The sequence below is a fragment of the Cydia strobilella genome, chromosome 21 (genome assembly GCF_947568885.1).
Source record: "Cydia strobilella chromosome 21, ilCydStro3.1, whole genome shotgun sequence".
NCBI classification, from domain to species: Eukaryota; Metazoa; Arthropoda; class Insecta; order Lepidoptera; family Tortricidae; genus Cydia; species Cydia strobilella.
The window spans coordinates 8,185,426-8,204,363 of NC_086061.1; the positions used below are offsets into that span (position 1 = coordinate 8,185,426).

At 38.4% G+C, this 18,938-nt stretch overlaps 2 protein-coding genes across 2 annotated transcripts in view; both read right to left on the reverse strand.

Moving 5' to 3' along the window:
* The window catches only part of LOC134751121 (plasminogen receptor (KT)), a 41,963-nt gene that overhangs the window by 2,586 nt on the left and 20,439 nt on the right, over positions 1 to 18,938 (reverse strand). The window lies entirely within an intron of this gene.
* Positions 687 to 18,235, reverse strand: LOC134750928 (uncharacterized). Its single transcript, XM_063686181.1, has 14 exons — positions 18,047 to 18,235; positions 17,068 to 17,260; positions 14,448 to 14,520; positions 13,084 to 13,208; positions 11,873 to 11,944; positions 10,494 to 10,577; positions 8,471 to 8,516; positions 7,708 to 7,868; positions 6,818 to 6,879; positions 6,559 to 6,691; positions 5,286 to 5,395; positions 4,795 to 4,888; positions 3,586 to 3,705; positions 687 to 765 (listed from the first exon to the last, which is right to left on the reverse strand). Exons 1-14 carry the CDS (start codon positions 18,179 to 18,181, stop codon positions 743 to 745), a joined length of 1,431 nt encoding a protein of 476 aa, XP_063542251.1. The 5' UTR covers positions 18,182 to 18,235; the 3' UTR covers positions 687 to 742.

Consider the following 18,938-nt stretch of genomic DNA (forward strand, 5'->3'; position numbering starts at 1 on the left):
AATAAGTATTATCATTCTCTAATAGCTTAAAAAATACATGTATCTATGTAGAACAATTGAGGAGTGTCTTTTCAAAAGGACTTATTTTTGTATGGCGTTCAAAGAGCAATAAGCCCTTTTGAAAAGACTCTCCTTAATAGGGAATATTACGCGAAACTCTGCGCAGGGGGCGCCACTACCACAATCTGAGGGTCTATCACAAAACAAGAAAATCGAAATTTAATTCAATTCCAGCGATAAAGAGGGAGATAGCGAAATTACGGATTCGCGTTTCCCGGTAGGTTATCTGCAAACAAACTTGTCATATTTTATTATCTCTGAAAACTTGTCAAAAAACTGATAAAGGCACAGTATGCATAAGTTACTCTATGGTTTACTAAACGGGCTACTGCTGCACTGCGGTGGCAAAACATTGCAGTAATATCCCCTATTAGACTGCTAGGCTGTTAGCACGCTGTTAGGTAACAAATAATATTGAACGAGAACTGTAGAGATTATTCTCTATTTTGAAAAGGAGGGTGGCATATAATTTTGGGGCGTTGTTTTATTAGTGACTGTGCATACGTAAATAAAATTAACGAAATAAACGCAAATATTAAATGGTTTTAGTATTTAATAAATATTTCAATAAAAATATATGTAAACAACAGTTTTCAATAAGTATTGTGGCACAATCTGAACAACATGCTCGTAGTCTTCATTACGTACATTTACAAGTTTGATACCAACCGCAATGTATAAGTCAGTCTGCTGAAGTGTCTTCATCTATAACAATTAGAGGGTAAACTTATTTTCACATCACCGATTCGAAAAAGGGGTTTTTCTTCCCTGCTAGGAGGGATCAAATAACACTTTTCGGTTCTAGCACACAATTTTTTCATTTTTTTTGCACATTATTTTTTAGCAGAAAACACTATTTTTAAATATCATAATTACCTCATAGGTGATGTGAAAAGCAGTATGTGTCACATGGTAGCAAAATTATTTCCATCTTGGACGTAGGACACTTGAATCCCTCACTACGCTCAGGATTCTACTTTAGAATCCGTCGTTACTCTCGGGATTCTATTATAGAATCCTTCGCTTCGTTTAGAATTCGATGTACGCCCTCGCCGTAAATATGTCATTTTGCTCCCTTGTAACACAATCTACTATTTCATCACACTCGCTTAGTAAATGTGGAATTGCACGCAGGCTTAGCGGGAACTATAGAAAAAGCGTTTTCCCTAGGAAATTATGAAGTTTCTAGAATTATAATTAACAGTTTTTTGTCTTTATACTTCATTTTTGTACCGCAAGTGCGATGAAAAACAGTGTGTAACTCGGGGCATAATAATATTGCAAACTCGTCTATAAATCGCTCCGGCAAGCCGTCGCGATTTAACTATACTCTCGTTTGCAATATTTAACTTACACACCGACTATTTTCTTGGAACTTTTTAGGATACCGTAGCCAATTAGGGACTCTTATATATTGTCTATGTTTTTTTGTCAGAAACGTCGTTTTGAATACTTCAAGTGTTTATTACAGATTGTACTTTTCTTTCAACAGCCATATAACTCATTGAGATGACTCTAGCAAACCCAAACTCAATGAAATTGCGTTTTATATCACAGATTTTCAATAAAAAAACATATTAGGGAAATATATAAAGCTTGCAAAGCTGTTTGTTGTCTCTGGTTTGTACAATATCTTGGACTAAGTTGGTTAGATTGGGATGAAACACTGAGCGGACGGTCGAGCAGCGGCGACCAGCGGGGCGTCCAGCACGGCGTCCATGTTAACACATTCACCGCTGAGCTACGGTCGTAGCGCTACGTCGTAGCTAATAAAATGGGTTTCCCGGTATGTAGCGAAAATGCTTTGTAGAGGCAAAACGACAACGTGTCGTGATTAGCGTTGAATGGGTTAAGAAACAGAATGAGAAGCGAAGAGACAGAATGCGAGCTTCAGTGCACGCTGCTCAGATCCCATCGAACGCTCGACGTAACCCTGCCCCGCCGAACACGCTGCTTGTGGCTAGCCATTGAAGCCTACACTTAAGTCCCCTGCAGCAAGCTCGGTTCTCCATACAAACGTAGTTACGCTCACATTTTAAAACGACTAGCCAGATTGCTCTGAAACTTTGTACTTACAATATAATAAGATTGATAAGGTAGTCTTGTAATTAGTTTATGTAGCTTCAGATACCATAGGTACCTAGTTAAAAATAATAAGAGCGAATTTAAGTTTTATACAAAACTTGTTTTTCCTCTATTTCGTTTCTTTTTTTTTTTTTTTTTCGTTACAAATATTTCGCCAAACTGTGTGTGTTTGTTGGCGGTGCGCTCTTATTATTATTTTATCTTATCTAATACGTACTTATTGATTACTGTGATTAAAATTACAACAATAAAAGTTAGTTTTATGCATAACAGATGCAATGCGCATGCATCCCTAGAGTGCATACTAGTATGTACCTAAATCTAAAACAAGCTCCCACAGAAGTGGCCAGAAATTCAAACAGTAACTAGTAAAGTTAACACTTCACCTAGCTTTAACTACACTAAACACAAGTAACAATATTGTGATATATATATATATATATATATATATATATATATATATATATATATATATATATACTAACAATGGCTTTCAGAATAATTATTTAACAATATTTCCTTAAGCTTTGCCTTAAGACTACCTATTTTTAATTTATTTTCATCAAGTAAGAGAGGGTATTTATTACATATCTTAGGTGTTACATATTCTTTAGTTCGTTGACCGTAATAATTTTTAGTCGTGATTTGAAGTAATTTTCTCTTTTTAGATAACCTAGTATCATAGTGGTTAACAGATCTGTTAACTTTAAAATCTTGGGTATAATAACATTTTATGGCATTAAGATACTCTACTTTACATGATATCGGAAGGATTTTACAAGCTAAGAACAATTTTTCTAGTTAATTCTACATTCATCTCTTATATTTTTGTTAACTAAGTATTTCATCAGCCTTATCTGCAATTGTTTAATTTGGTCCAAGTAGGTTTTAAAAGTGAGTCCATAACAACTTAATCCGTAGCACAGCAATGAGTCAGCAAGGGCATAGTAAACCATGTACAGGGTGCGTTTATTTAATATTCTATTTAAATGATAGAATTGGCCTAAGACTGATCGAAGCCTATTACTTACTTGATTTATGTGCAATTTCCAGTTAAAATGTGTATCAATCAATAATCCTAAATATTTAAAGTTATCCACTACTTCCAGTTTATTACAAATACAGTTACGTTTATTGTCATGTAGGCACTCATATGTGTGACCAATAATTTTAATTTCAGTCGAAGTCACATTTTTTGCCTTCCTATTGTGCGGCGAATAAATATGCATACATTTTGTTTTACTTATATTTAAAATTATCTTATAAACTGGAGCTATATAAACTAATTACAGGCATAGATATACCATGTCATTGTATGTGCAAAGTTTCATTACAATCCAACACGTAGTTTTAAAATGAGTACGAAACTCCGTTTGTATGGGAAGGTGAAATTCGGCCGAGCTTGCTGGGGACTTAACGAATCCCAATTCCCATACTTACTGTCGTCGTATTGAGCGTCGCTCCACTCATCAACGTGCGGGGTGAACATGGCCTCCTTATAGTTGCCGAAGCCATCGCACTCCACGTCTGTGTCTAGGCGGCATCGTTCTCGAGCACAATCTGCAGGAATTATATATTTTTTAATAATTAACACGTTTGCGGACGCCTAGGGACGTCATGGCCAAAGGAAACAAAAAAACTACGCGAATGCTATAGCATTCGTGTCCGCGAATGTGTCAACAATATCACCATATTCAATTACTTATTCCAATGAGGATATAATAAGATAGAGCGGTACTGTCATAGTAAATTTTGTAACCACTTTAAATTCACTGCCATCTATCGACATACTTTAAAACTCAAAATGAAGATTTATAAAAATACGTTAAAATGTATTTAAATATGGATGAATGTTTTTTTTATTAGCATTAATTATTTTTATCTGATTTTGACCCATGTTCTTTCACTGGTATGCGTTAAAATTATAAATAACAAACGAAACAGTCAACGCCCTCTATACGAGAGTAGGCCAAAACTAGTGGCGCCATCTGATCGAGAATCAAATTTTCGTGATTTTCGAGGCACGTTTTTTCCTTAGACTGTTTCCATCTATTACGGAGTTATATATCTATCTTTGCTTATTCATTATGAAACTGTTAAGAATGTAGTTACTAGTAAGATTCGTAGTAGTAGTAGTAGTACCTATAGTAATATAGAATCATGTGATCATATTTGGCCTAGTTTGTGACTAATAAATAGAGAAGTATTTTTCTATAGTAATTACGAGTACTACTATTATTATTCTGTAGTAGCTACGAGTAATTCTGCATGGCATGAAAAAGTCTGGCAATGTAATGATTAATGTAAAATCTCTATGAAAATATGAAGTATATAATGACACGTCCTCACTTTGTTCTATTAAAGTCTGTGCAAAATTTTGACGAACTGTATCCAGGTTTTGTAGTTAGAGGCAAAATACGACTCTTGAAGTGATCGGGGTAGTTAATAAAGCGTAATAATACCTACATCTAACTACCTTTGCACGTTCTGCAGAGAAGGGCGAAGATGGATTTAATGTGTTTGGCGATGAAGTTGATATGCAAATTTGTCACCCCAAAGAGCCAAAAAAGAATGAACTTTAGAAAGTAACAGCATATAATTTGTAATCTCCAGCAGTTTCAATATTAGTTTGGCAATATTAATACTTACCGCAGTTCATATTGGAGACTTCGACCCTGGGCACCTTGATGCCTTCGATAGGTGTTCCGTCTTCCATGGCGCAGTAGCACAGGAAGCGACGGCACTGACAAAACAGTTCAATAATATAAAATTAAATATATAATTATGTCGAATTGGCAAACTTTTCAGAAGAACAGGCAGATGCAGTCAAAAGGCAGGTGCACTGCAAAGAGCCACGGATCTTAATACAATTTTTCGAAAAAATATATATATATTGAGGAAATAGAAGTCGCTCGCTTCCCCAGACCTGGTCAGCAAATGATTCTTGAGACTTATGTACGTACCTACGTAGGTATATCTAAGCGAAATATCATTCTTACGAACGAAACTTAATATCTGAGAGGATATTTAAAGGTAGGTGTGAAATTTCCTAACCCAATTGGGCATGACCAAACTCTCTTATACAATGAGAGGACCTGCACCCAGTGAGGTGTTTACAGGCTAATTTCTACTGGATTTACCTGGACGGGTGCATAGAGCCACAAAGGTGTGCATTGGGGAGCTTCATAGTGCAAATGCCCATCTTCTCCGTACTTCTTTTTGAACAGCTTCATTTCGCGCTTGCAGGGTTCTGCAACAATATAAACAAATATACAAATTTAACAACAACAACATTTTGCAACAATATATACAAATTTAAGTTTTTGATGGGGAAAGCTGATAACCCTAACTGTGATGATTGTGGAGTCTTAGAGGACGTTTACCACATTTTGATGGAATGTGTACGAGGGGAGCCGCTTCGTGCAACTATTAACACTGGATTATGCAATGTCGTGCTGGCTAATCCTGAGTCAGAACAAGCAAAATTACTTTATAAGACGTATAAATCGTGTATTAACTAAGTGTAACAATTTATCTTATACCTAATGTTACTGTACTTTCGCGAACGTATGGAGCGACATAACCGCTCAGCGACTAAGCTCCTTAAATTTATGAATAAAAAAAAAACAATATAATAAATAAATAATCAAACTAGCCCCAAACTAAGCAAAGCTTGTAATATAGATTCAGAGATGAGTGAAGTCGAGTCCGCTACTGTGCGAGTAATATTCACCAATAGAAAAGCTCCTTCACGGTTTTCCTTATCAATGGTCAGTATCAACTTAACATGTGGAAAACTGAAATTTGTAATTGTAATTGCCAATTAAATACGCACCTCATCCCGCCAAGCATGAGCTGTAACAACCTTTGAAAATCCAGCTCCAATTCGAAATTTGTAGAGCGATAATAATACGGAAAACAATTGAATAAGCTGTTTAGGCTGTTATATGTGTAGAACTTCTGACAACAGTTCTGCAAAGCTACAAGCCGAAGGTTGAAAGAAAGACAGTGAGGCGCTTGTTTTCTGGTTGTTTCTTTCGGTTTCACACTGCAGTTTAAAAGATGTATCTATTTTATGTATCAACTATTTTTTCTTGTTGTTTTCTGTTCCTTTGGCTAAGCGACAATAGTAGTAACTACCACAAATCAGGATTTAAGAGAGATCCAGGCGACCGTAACCATAGCAATGAGTCATAAGAAAAAGTTGATCCACATATTAGTCGTATCCTGACAATTATTAGTCTCCAACTCTGTTCATCTGGTTCTTGGCTGCTCCTCTTACGGCTGTGCGTAGTGTGGACCGTGTGGATATCCTGGCAGATACCCTGCCGGCATACCAGCCTGTCGTCACACGATGGCTCCAAGAGCTCCACCTCCACCTATACAAACAGCAACAGTCTCCAACTCTCCCACCGTAAGGTTCATCTGGTTCTTGGCTGCTCCTCTTGCGGCTGTGTGCGGTGTGCACCGTGTGGATGTCCTGGCAGAACCCCTGCCGGCAGACCAGCCCGTCGTCACACCCAGGCTCCAAGAGTTCTTCTTCCACCTATACAACGAGCAACACAGATGACAAATGATCAGTTATATATTTTGTCGTCGACTAGTAACGAATCTCTACCATATACCTACTTACATTTCTTACGAAAGCATGTTCTTAGTAAGAACTTCTTACCTCTATTTCACTGCTACCATTTTCAACTGACTCCTTAAATTCAGCACATTTTTGGTTCAATTCTATAAAAAACATATTGCGTACGTTAATCCATTGATTTGCTATTTTAGCTACGGAACCCTTACAGTAGGTAAGTCATTGATATCTTTACTACTTAATCCTAGCAGCTTTTCAACTGTGGAAGTCAGAGTAACAGGTCAGCAAAGGGCTTGCTTAGTCATTTGAAGGAGATCATTTATATTATTTAAGAAGCCTCTTGAGCGTTGCGAGGGTCTCAACTCTCAAGGCATTAAACAAACTTTGCTCCCGAGGTAAACACAAAATTTTTTACCACACCAACGCAAAAAAAATACTAACTGTAAAACATTACAATACAAATTCAAATGAACGTTATTAAATACTTATCATTTAAAATCATTCTATCAAAAAAAGTCAATTCTATCAGCCAACATGAGCAAACAACTCAAAATTTGTATCAGAATACTTTGTAACACATGTCATTGTGTTACAAAGTAATCTGATTTCGTTGTTTTTGAAGTACAAAGAGAGCCTTTACGAGCTGGTGTGAAGAAAAATAAATTTTGCATTTAGCTATCAACGCTTTATGTTGCTTACGGATTTTAAGAAAACTAATTATATGCCGAGGGAAAGGGCGTTCCCATTCCAGGTAAACACATCTTGAAAATTTTTCATAGGATGAATAACGAAAATTAATTATATTTTTAATTTAGTTTATTTTTAATATTAATATATTTTTGTTTGGATATTTAAATCTTTAATTAAATAACGTAGTATTGAATTCTATTTCTGAAATGGAAACTTCCTTAGTTTCATAATTGTAAAGACTTCCCGAAATTTTCTAAATTTTTTTAATATTTTTGGAAACTGACGGAAGTAGGCGCTGCACTGGCCGCAGCAGTTGCACTGCCCCCTGTCGGGCACGAACGCGCCCGGGGGACAGTCTAGCTCGTGTTTCATGGTGGGGGGGCAGGTGTAGCCGCGGCAGGAGGGACAGTCGGAGTCCACGGGTTCGTAGCGGTAGCTACGGTGGCTGGACACACAAATATATATAAAAACATCGTGTATTAGGAACGATTTTTTAAATCAAAAATATGACTAACAATATTACATTTAAGATAACACTAATAGACATAGAGAGAAATCTAGATCCGGAAAGTGGTTCATGATAATTGCAGCGGCCTGCATTCTCTGACCTCCACCGATGAACAGCTGCCAGACGCATGGATCTAGCAATAAGGATAATACAGCAAACTGTCTCTTTCGTTGCTCTCTTTATCATTAACCATTTTCCGAAGCTAGCTTTTTAAATTAATTCGGTTAATTAATTTTAAAGACGTACTTGTACGCGTCGCTGTAGGTATTCATGCAGCGATAAAGAAAAAAACGTCAAAAGAAAATTAAGAATATGGTTGGCCGGCCGAAGTATTTAGCAGATGGCGCCAGCATAGCTTGCCCTGTCAATCCCTAGAACTGTGTCAAATTCTTGTTTCTCAATGGAATTTTATGCTCTGAATACAAGCCCTTTAAGCCAAATCTCATAGAACAAGACTAGAGAAAGGGGCAAGTTAAGATGGCGCCATCTATGTAATCCTTTGACAGTTGCCAACCCGATTAGTAGCTTTAGGTACTTACACACCAAATGAGCTTTTGGGTAGAGTTCGAATAGTCATTGGAACACCTGTAAAATGAAAAGAAAACATTAGATTTTAAACCAGAGTGAAATAGTTATTTTCCCCTCACTAGCTCGGAAAGTTGTCTTTTAACCTTCAAAACAAGCGGGGAAAAACGCGTTTTATCCACTAGTGGGGAAAGTAATTTGACCTTGGATGGAGCGTGTTTAAGTAGCTTGACAGATAACAAAACGTAAAACGCTCATGATAATAGTTCGTTCAATATTAATTATCATTAAATAAATGGTTTGAGAATCTAATAAAAACTATCAAATTTAGCTTTATTTAATGATTTTAAGTCATAAACCTTAAAATTCCATAAGAAACGTTTGTTTTTTTATAATGATGTTAAATATAATTCTGAACACACAAGTTGAGTCGATGCAATTTCAAAACGCATCGTTGACATTTCATACGTCAGAAATGTCAACATTGTCAACAAATTTTTTACTTAAAAACTTTTCTCACCGACTCCGTAAAAATACACAACTTCCAGAGTTTTCTGTTATAATATCGTAAAAAAATGAGTGATTCCAGTGATGAAGATGATCTAACGCCTGTGGATGTTGCACTTTCCTCGCTATAGTGAGGGGAAAAGTTTTGTGTTACACACGGTTGCAAATATATTTTACTTCTCGTGTGTTGAAGCACTCGCTACGCTCAGGATTCTATTTTAAAACCACTCGCTTCGCTCGTGGTTCAACTATAGAATCCTTTCGCTTGCTCGTGTTTCAATTCTACACTCGCGGGTAAAATACAACTTTGCACCCTTGTATAACAAATAACTATTGTGCAACAAGAGAGGAAAGTTGGTTTTTCTTACGAGTGTTTATTTTGGTTCCCGAGTAAGCGAAAGATTCTAAGTTAGAATGTAGATGTAAAATAACTTTTTGCTCTCGTGTTGCACACATAATTTTTCACCTCAGTAGTGAGAACATATTATATACACAGAATAATACAGAAACAAAATTTTTTAATTTTTTAATAAAAGTATGAATAGCAGTTCATGGCCTTCGCTAAATCAAAAAGTTACTTTGTTTCACTCCCGGGAGTGAGGAAAGTCGCACTTCCCTCACTCCAGGGAGTGACGAAAGTAGGCTTGTTCGAGCTGCTGAGGTGAAAAATGTATATACTAGTAATTACTTTTCTGCCATACAATAGTTCTTTTAGTAACCTTGTTTTAACCATCATCTCATCTCAATCTAATTATGACGATTAAACTTGAGGCCCCTTGAATTTTTATACGCTCCAGTATTTTCTGGGCCGAACAGCTTAATAGTTGCATGTTAGTAAATAGGCAAGCCATTTCAGTCAGTAAAAAACCGGACAAGTGTGAGTCGGACTCGCCCACCGAGGGTTCCATACTTTTTAGTATTTGTTGGTATAGCGGCAACAGAATAGCTATATATAGCTATAGCGGTTCTTGAGATTGGTGACAGGCAGACGGACAGACAAGCAGACAGACGGACAGCCGGACAGCGGAGTCTTAGTAATAGGGTCCCGTTTTTATTCTTTGGGTACGGAACCCTAAAAAAGCCGTCGAATTTAAACAATGTAGGCGCTAGGGGTTGTCCTCCAATAGAAGTATGGAATTTCGCGCCTTTTTGTATTATCGTTTTCTTGATTAAAATTCTGTATGAATGACGCACTGGCTTCATATGATACGAGTTGGCGCGGGGAACACAAATAAATGTTTTTTTTAAATATAAACTGTGCATAAATCCACACGGATTTACAGTGTATCAACAGTTCAACACCACTATTACAAAAATGGCGATGGTTCACGCATCTAGGCGCGTAATAAATTTTTGAATTCCGGGTTCCAAAAATTGGCCAATGGAAATTGCGGCATGCAAAACCTATAAAAACGTTGACTTGTCAAGATCGAAAAATTACTCATGGTTATGAGTGAGTTTCTGCTTTTGGCACGCCGGCGACCCACGTGGCCTGCTGGTAAAGTTGTTAAAAATCGATTTTTAGCTTACATCTGCGAAGGGTCTTGTCACACCGAACAGCCCGCGACTCCTGATCCGGATGCCCCAAGTATGGATTGCAGCCAGCTCTGAAATCTGCACATTATGATCAAAATAAAACACCATTATAGTGGCCTGAAATTTAAAGGCCGAATGAATGAAGGCGAACAGGTGTCCACTTCGTTCGTTCAATTTGCAACTCGGATAATTTCACTCTACCCTGGAAATATCTACCTTATTACCTTTTATTAATACTAAAATCCCTAAATCTGACAGTTGGATTTATCCGAATTTGAAGTTAAAGCCCAGTCCAGACGGGATAATTTTTCGCCAATCTGATTAAATTTTCTGATCAAATCAGACCGTGCGGATGCAAACGACAATTTGGCTCGCCGATTTCGACCGCCGATTATGACCGATATTACCTATAAAATGGAGGTGCGGACGCAAAAACGCCAATCTGTGACGCTAGTATATTCGTTTGGGGGCATTTTTTTAATTATTACTAACCGTAAATCTAAAATTGGAGATTGACGCCAATTTCATTTCTGATCAAATCGGTCGATTTGATGATCCCGTCTGGACTCCACTTAAGCGACTCATAATATGCATGAATTATAAGGGATGTAATTTTTTAGGTGATACAAGATATATATATATATAGGTATATACCTACTCATTACTGTGAGCAAGTTATGTTATGAGAGCAACCCTAAAACCGCAAAGAAAAATATAAGGTGTTCCATACTAAGGGCCCGGTTTATGGTTCGGGATCCGCACTTCCGCAGCGCGATCTATTGAACAGAAGAGCTATTTTGAAGCAGGTCTCCTTTTTTAGGATTCCGTACCTCTAAATGAAAAAACGGATCCCTTTGTTGTCCGTCCGTCCGTCCGTCTGTCTGTCTGTCAAAACACTTTATCTCGGGAACGAGTGGAGGAAGGAGACTAAAGGTATCGAAATACTATTACTTATTCTGTGGCATCGAGTTGAAATTAAAACCATTACTCAGGTCTACAAAGCCTTCAAGCTATGAAAAAATGAACTTCTGAGTTAACATAAAAAAAAGATACGGCCATTTAATTATGTCGCAAAAACGTATATATTTAGATACTATCAAAGGAATCAAAATTTGTAGGGTACTTTCCGTTGACCTAGGATTATGAAATTTGGCAAGTAATATCGTCTTATACTCCAAGTATCGGGAAAAATCTGAAAACTATAAATTTGTATTAGTAAGGAACCCTCGGTGGGCGAGTCCGACTCGCTCTTGGCCAGTTTTTTTATTTTGTTCAGCGCTTAGACCCCTTGTCAAAATAACTCTACTTTCGTACAATAGATGGTGCTGAATATTGGAGGTACGCGATTATGTATACAGAGATAGACAACTTACCTATAGTGCTCACTGGGAGAAACTCCTCCGAATCGAAGTCGAATTCGTCATGTACACAGGATTCGTCTAATTCTGTCAAAAATATATTTATTAGAAAAGTTGATTGACAGGTCGAATTCGGACAGTATAAGTTCGACGACAAGGCAAAAGACGAAAGTTACATAATGTAGGTATGGAAATAGTCGTCACGTGACTTCTTGTGGCATCTGTGTTGCTGACCTCTAAAGAACACGCACTCGTTGCAACAGCGGCACTGCGAATAGTCGGCCGGTATAATCTTCATAGATCGACTGCCATTTGCCGTATTTGCAGTAACTGGTCAAACTTGAACCTTACATCATCGAGATAAGGTCTGTGTTCTACCAACCTCTATAGAACACGCACTCGTCACAACAGCGGCACTGCGAATAATCGGCCGGTATGAAGATCGACTGAAATTTGCCGTATTTGCAGTAACTGGTCAAACTTGAACCTTCCATCATCGAGATAAGGTCTGTGTTCTACCAACCTCTATAGAACACGCACTCCTCACAACAGCGGCACTGCGAATAATCGGCCGGTATGAAGATCGACTGAAATTTGCCGTATTTGCAGTAACTGGTCAAACTTGAACCTTCCATCATCGAGATAAGGTCTGTGTTCTACCAACCTCTATAAACACGCACTCGTCACAACAGCGGCACTGCGAATAATCGGCCGGTATGAAGATCGACTGAAATTTGCCGTATTTGCAGTAACTGGTCAAACTTGAACCTTCCATCATCGAGATAAGGTCTGTGTTCTACCAACCTCTATAGAACACGCACTCGTCACAACAGCGGCACTGCGAATAATCGGCCGGTATGAAGATCGACTGAAATTTGCCGTATTTGCAGTAACTGGTCAAACTTGAACCTTCCATCATCGAGATAAGGTCTGTGTTCTACCAACCTCTATAAACACGCACTCGTCACAACAGCGGCACTGCGAATAATCGGCCGGTATGAAGATCGACTGAAATTTGCCGTATTTGCAGTAACTGGTCAAACTTGAACCTTCCATCATCGAGATAAGGTCTGTGTTCTACCAACCTCTATAGAACACGCACTCGTCACAACAGCGGCACTGCGAATAATCGGCCGGTATGAAGATCGACTGAAATTTGCCGTATTTGCAGTAACTTGTCAAACTTGAACCTTCCATCATCGAGATAAGGTCTGTGTTCTACCAACCTCTATAGAACACGCACTCGTCGCAACATCGGCACTGCGAATAATCGGCTGGTATGAAGATCGATCGCCATTTGCCGTACTTGCGATCGCAGTATGTAAAGTCCGATTTCGGGACTCTTTTCTCCCTGAGAACAATAAGGAATATGTTTGGAAATCGCCTGTAGCAAAAATAGGACGGGAAGATCTTTTTTAACGCCAAAAAAAATCAAAATTGATATTATGATCGAATAAATGCCGTAATAGCCAAGATACCAATCGTTTGCAGAGAAACGAAACAAAACGCTATCTGCCTCTATGGCATGAGAGAGAGACACTAGCTCTTCGTTTCATTTTCTGCCAACGATTGTCATCTTGGCTAAGCCCCCAAGACATTTTGTATTAAGTAGTAGTAGTAGTAATCACTTTATTGTACACAACACAGGTTTACAAAAATAAATTATAGTAATGGAAGTACAAAGGCGAACTTATCCCTATAAGGGATCTCTTCCAGCTAACCTTCGAGTAGATGAGTGGAAAACTATAGCCAGGTCAGATAGACAAACTTACAGGATGTACAAATTAATATTTAAAAAAAGAAATAACACTAAAGATTAAAATACATAAAATACATACTAGCATACATACATACAATACTAAATATATATTATAATATATATAAACATCACAAGTGTAAGAAAATAAAAATAAAGGTTAGTACTTAACCACATCACGCTGATTGGAAAGCCAAAGCTTCTTCAGATTAGCCTTGAGTGACGCTACAGACTGGGACTGTTTGAGCGACAGGGGCAACTCGTTCCACAACGCGAACCGTGAAAGAATTTGCATACGATCGCTTCTTATTAGGAGGAATAGCAAGCGTGAGATTATAACTCGATCGTAAGCGGTGATCTCTGCCTTCAGCCAGATAGTTAAATCTTTCCGTTAGGTAAGATGGGGAACGGGGGTCGAAGAGTATATTGAACAGCAACGACACGACATGCGCATCTCTGCGTTGGCGGATCGGTAACCACTCGAGCTGGGAGCGGAATTTGGAGACGTGATCATATTTCCGGAGGGCAAATATATACTTAATACAAACATTTTGTAAACGCTCAAGTTTATTTAGCAATTCCTCATTACAATCCAGAAACGCATTGTCACCATAGTCCAGAAGAGGGAGCAAGAGAGAACGGGCAATTTGTATTAAATATCTACAGTTAATCATTCTGTGTACCTACATATATAAAAAAGAATCATCATATCATATTCCTTGCGTTATCCCGGCATTTTGCCACGGCTCATGGGAATCTGGGGTCCGCTTGGCAACTATTGCCAAGAATCGGCGCAGGCCTTACTTAAAAAATAATGAATTTATAATATCGTACTTGCAGGAATCCCGGAAGAGTTCGCATTCTGAAGTGTTGCTGAAATGGGCACATTGCGGACACAACTGGAAATCTGCACAAAACAGTAATGTATTAAAATTGGAACGCACAACACGTGTCGTACTTTTGAGATTAAGTGCGCGGGAAAGTGGTAGTACCTGTGCGGATCGATATAAAGAAATTGTGGAACTTTGGTACCTACCAATAAAGTTGTTGTACCGCACAGTGTATCTAATACAAGCTTGTAAAGTTTACGTCATCGCTGCTATTGCCAATGTTTTAGCATACTCCCAACTCCCATCAAACAATTAAATGACAATTGAGTTGTATTTTGTATTCTGGACGACCCCAATGCTATCGCGGCACAGCGCACGCACGTTCCGAGCGCTACGAATACGCACGGGTCGCACGGGGCACAGTGGCTCCGTAGTAGGCCATAAGTCTAGGAAACCCATAGTGACATGGACACACTAATAGCCATACCACCTGAGACTATATATTTTTAAATTATTTAAGTAGATCATTAATTTCCGGAACCCCGAAGTGAGCACATCGAGCACGCGTAATTAGCGTTATCAGTGACACGGTCAAATGAATACGGCACATATTTCGAAATTCTTTAATTGTTATCAATTACATCATTATGTAAGTTGTAAACAAAGATATGTATTTTTTTTTTCTTAGTAGCTTGGTATTTTATTAATAATATCAAATAGCTTGGGGTCTACGTGACCCCTTAATGTTATCAAGTTATTTACTACTAAGAGCATTTATGGTAGCTTTTAAAAGTATTGGGCCATATGGGGCAAATGATTTCATATACGTCATATTGCCCATAAAGCGTAGTTATGGAATCATTGTATTTTGTTTGCCGGGTCGTGCCTTACTGAAGGTTATAAGCCCTCTACGAATTTAGTAGCACCCGCTACGAAATTTAGTTGTGTTTTTACCAATCGTTAGAAAGTATCATTCAATTATACTTTCTAACGATTTTTGTTTCTTTTCAGTTACTTTTTTTTAGTTCACGTTTTCTAAAATGTTTATATTTGAATTATGGTGCAATGTAACTGGTTTTTGTTCTAAAAAGAAACGCCAGATTCTCCAATCACTTCTACAAATGTTGCCAGACGATGCTGAAAACATCAATGTTGGAAATCTACAAAAATGCACATATAATTTATGCAAAAAACTCAAGATATTGGAAAAAAGATCAGATCTCGCAAATATGGCATTGCTAACCATAGTGATGTAAACCTGCCTGCGAAGCCGATGGTCCTGGGTTTGAATCCCGGTAAGGGCATTTATTTGTGTGAGGAACACAGATATTTTGCATATTTTTAGGGTTCCGTAACCAAAGGGTAAAAACGGGACCCTATTACTAAGACTCCGCTGTCCACCTGTCTGTCTGTCACCAGGCTGCATCTCATGAACCGTCATAGCTAGACAGTTGAAATTTACACAGATGATGTATTTCTGTTGCCGCTATAACAACAAATACTAAAAAGTACGGAACCCTCGGTGGGCGAGTCCGACTCGCACTTGGCCTGTTTTTAGGGTTCCGTACCTCAAAAGGAAAAAACGGTACCCTTATAGGATCACTCGTGCGTCTGTCTGTCTGTCTGTCCGTCTGTCACAGCCTATTTTCTCCGAAACTACTGGACCAATTAAGTTGAAATTTACCAGACATATGTAAGTCCATGACCCTAAGACGGACATGTAACGTAAACAAATGAATTTTAACCATGGGGGCCACTTTTGGGGGGTAAATGAGATAATTAAAAAATAAAAATTTTCAAACTATATCGTGTTACATATCAAATGAAAGAGCTCATTGTGAGAATTTTAAATATATTTTTTTTTATAATTTTAAAATAAACAGTTTAGAAGTTATTCAAGAAAATAGGCAAAAAATTACCATCCCCCCCCCCCTATCTCCGAAACTACTGGGGCAAAAATTTTGAACAAAATACACAAAATAGATCACAGGAAAATCTATTAGAAATGTGCAGTCAAGCGTGAGTCGGACTTAATTACTTAGTTTTTGATCCGACCCCTAAGGGTTTTTTAAAGACATTTCACATAAAAAAATACGTTGTTTAAATTGTATAATGTACGGAACCCTTGGAACGGGAGTCCGACTCGCACTTGGCAGGTTTTTTTGTTATCAGCTTGATTTTTTTAATGATAAATTATACAAAGTAGAACTATTTAATACTGTTTTTGAATTAGATCATTATATCATAAAACATTTATTTTGAGTATGTCTATGATACTTTTGTAGAAATCGATTTTTGACATTTTCTCATACAAGCCAAACCACCGTGCGGGGTCTGCGGGGGCTTTGCATCACGAATAGGCCAAGCTGTCCGAGAGTTCTTCCCGACTGCGTATGAGGGAGAGCAGCTGTGTGTAGCTCACTGCTGTCCTCGTCTAACACTGTAAGGTTACCAATGCTGTCCCTGCACAGAGAGCGCTAGTTCCGAGCGCTGCTAAGCCCCCACGAGGTCCGTGGGGGCGGGGACTTTGCATCGCGAATAGTCCACGTCCACAACAGCGTGGCAGAGAGGGATTAGCTATGACACGCTGACTCTGTCTACCACCACTGTAGGCAAGTACGTACCAATACTGCCCCGGCACAGCGCGTGCACGTTCCGAGCGCTGCTAAACCGCACGGGGTCCGCGGAGGCGGGGACTTTGCATCGCGAATAGTCCAAGAGCTCTTCTCGACTCCGTATGAGGGAGAGCAGCTCGGTGGCGCGCCAGTACTCGCTGGTGTCATGATTTTTGTCTATCAGCGCTATGAAAGGCAAGTACTGAAAGAGGTTAGGAATTTGATGAAAAATTGGACACAAATATCCTAAGCACACTTTTTATGACGCCAGAAATAACTCATACCAAACGGCAACCGTCTAGTGAATCACATTTTCGTCTCGTGAATTCATGGAACATCACTATTACACCTTATTAAACAAAGTTCCCTGCCGCGTCTGTATGTATGTATGTTCGCGATAAACTCATAAACGACTTACTGAATGGATTTTCATGCGGTTTTCACCTATCAATAGAGTGATAGGTGGATAATTTGTTAAGGTATTGTGTCACCCGTGCGTTGCCGGGGCGGTTCGCTAGGTTTTAGGATTCCGTACCCAAATGGTAAAAACGGGACCCTATTACTAAGACTCCACTGTCCGTCTATCTGTCTGTCACCAGGCTGTATCTCATGAACCGTGATAGCTAGACAGTTGAAATTTTCACAGATGATGTATTTCTGATTTAGAAAAAAATATTAATACCAGAATAAAATTAATATTTAAGTGGGGGTAATATGCAACAAACGTGATTTTTTTCACTCTATGAGTAACAGACGTCGCAAACATGACAATCAATTCTGGCTTTTAGCTTAGAGTATGGTATGGTCCCATCAGGTAAAAAGCATCGAGATTGGCATGATGCATGTAGCTTATCCAGGGACGAAAATAAATACTCAAGTGGAAGTAAATTGTCAAAAGATAGCTTTCTGTCGAATGAGATTATGCTTTTGAAATTTCTTACGGTTCGGAGCTATACTAAATTAGAAAATATCTGAAAAAAATACTGACCTTCAGATTGGTCTTAGTTTTGTTGGCAGCCAGAACCCTCTTTCTAGGGTCCAAGGTGAGCACGGGCACCACGCCCTTCCGAACTACGGTCGCCGACACGACTGTCAAACATAGCAGGAACCAGATTGATTTCATTTTGTGTTTTTATACAATTTTTGGTTATGGCGGTCGCTGACGTGTGTCAGCATCGATTTTTCTTGATTTTTATTGCAGTGGCAGATGTCAGAAGTCAAAACGCCAGCCCCAGCCGGTAGCCGGCCAGATACGAAATGAAAGTACCTAGCTAGGTATGTTAACAAGTTGTTGTCTTAAAAATAATATGTGGTACAAGAGCAGAGTGTGATCAAATCATCTGTGCTTTATCTAAAACTACACACCAAGATTCTAAAAGACTGCGGCAAAGGCGAAAGACGAAGATGAGAGCCCGCACCTCTCCCTATCTCCACCGTATATCCCTCCCGTCATATTCCCCTAGTAGAAGAATCGCCTCCATTCATCTCCGCCTGAGTGGAAAGGCAGCCTAACGAGTGAACAGTACAAATGAACTAGGGAATGACTAGGGATGTTTTATGTTTCTATATCAGCCTATCGAAAAATTGATCAGACTGGACATGTGGGTTTCGATGTCGAGCATTGCAAAATGCAAAACGATGGTAAAGTTATATTCTCTTTGCAGTTCAATTTTACAATTTAGTTATTTTACAAACAATTTTGAATACTCTAAAAAACATGACACCTGCCTTGTAATTAAAAAAGATACTTTTCCACACGTGTACGCAGAAGGGCCCCTTTCTGAGCATTGTAAACATCTACAATGTGCAAGATGCGAAAAGTTTGCAAAAAGTTGGAAATTTCAGGATAATATTATATACATATTAATTACACTGTAATT

What these genes read in the sequence shown, in the direction of transcription:
- LOC134750928 (XM_063686181.1), bottom strand. Translation starts at nt 18,181, where the DNA reads ATGAAATCAATCTGGTTCCTGCTATGTTTGACAGTCGTGTCGGCGACC. An exon ending in GCTGTGCCGGGGCAGTATTG is followed by an intron (nt 14,521 to 17,067) that starts GTACGTACTTGC and finishes TGTTTTGTGCAG; the next exon opens with ATTTCCAGTTGTGTCCGCAA. An exon ending in CGACGCTCAATACGACGACA is followed by an intron (nt 766 to 3,585) that starts GTAAGTATGGGA and finishes TAATTGTTATAG; the next exon opens with ATGAAGACACTTCAGCAGAC.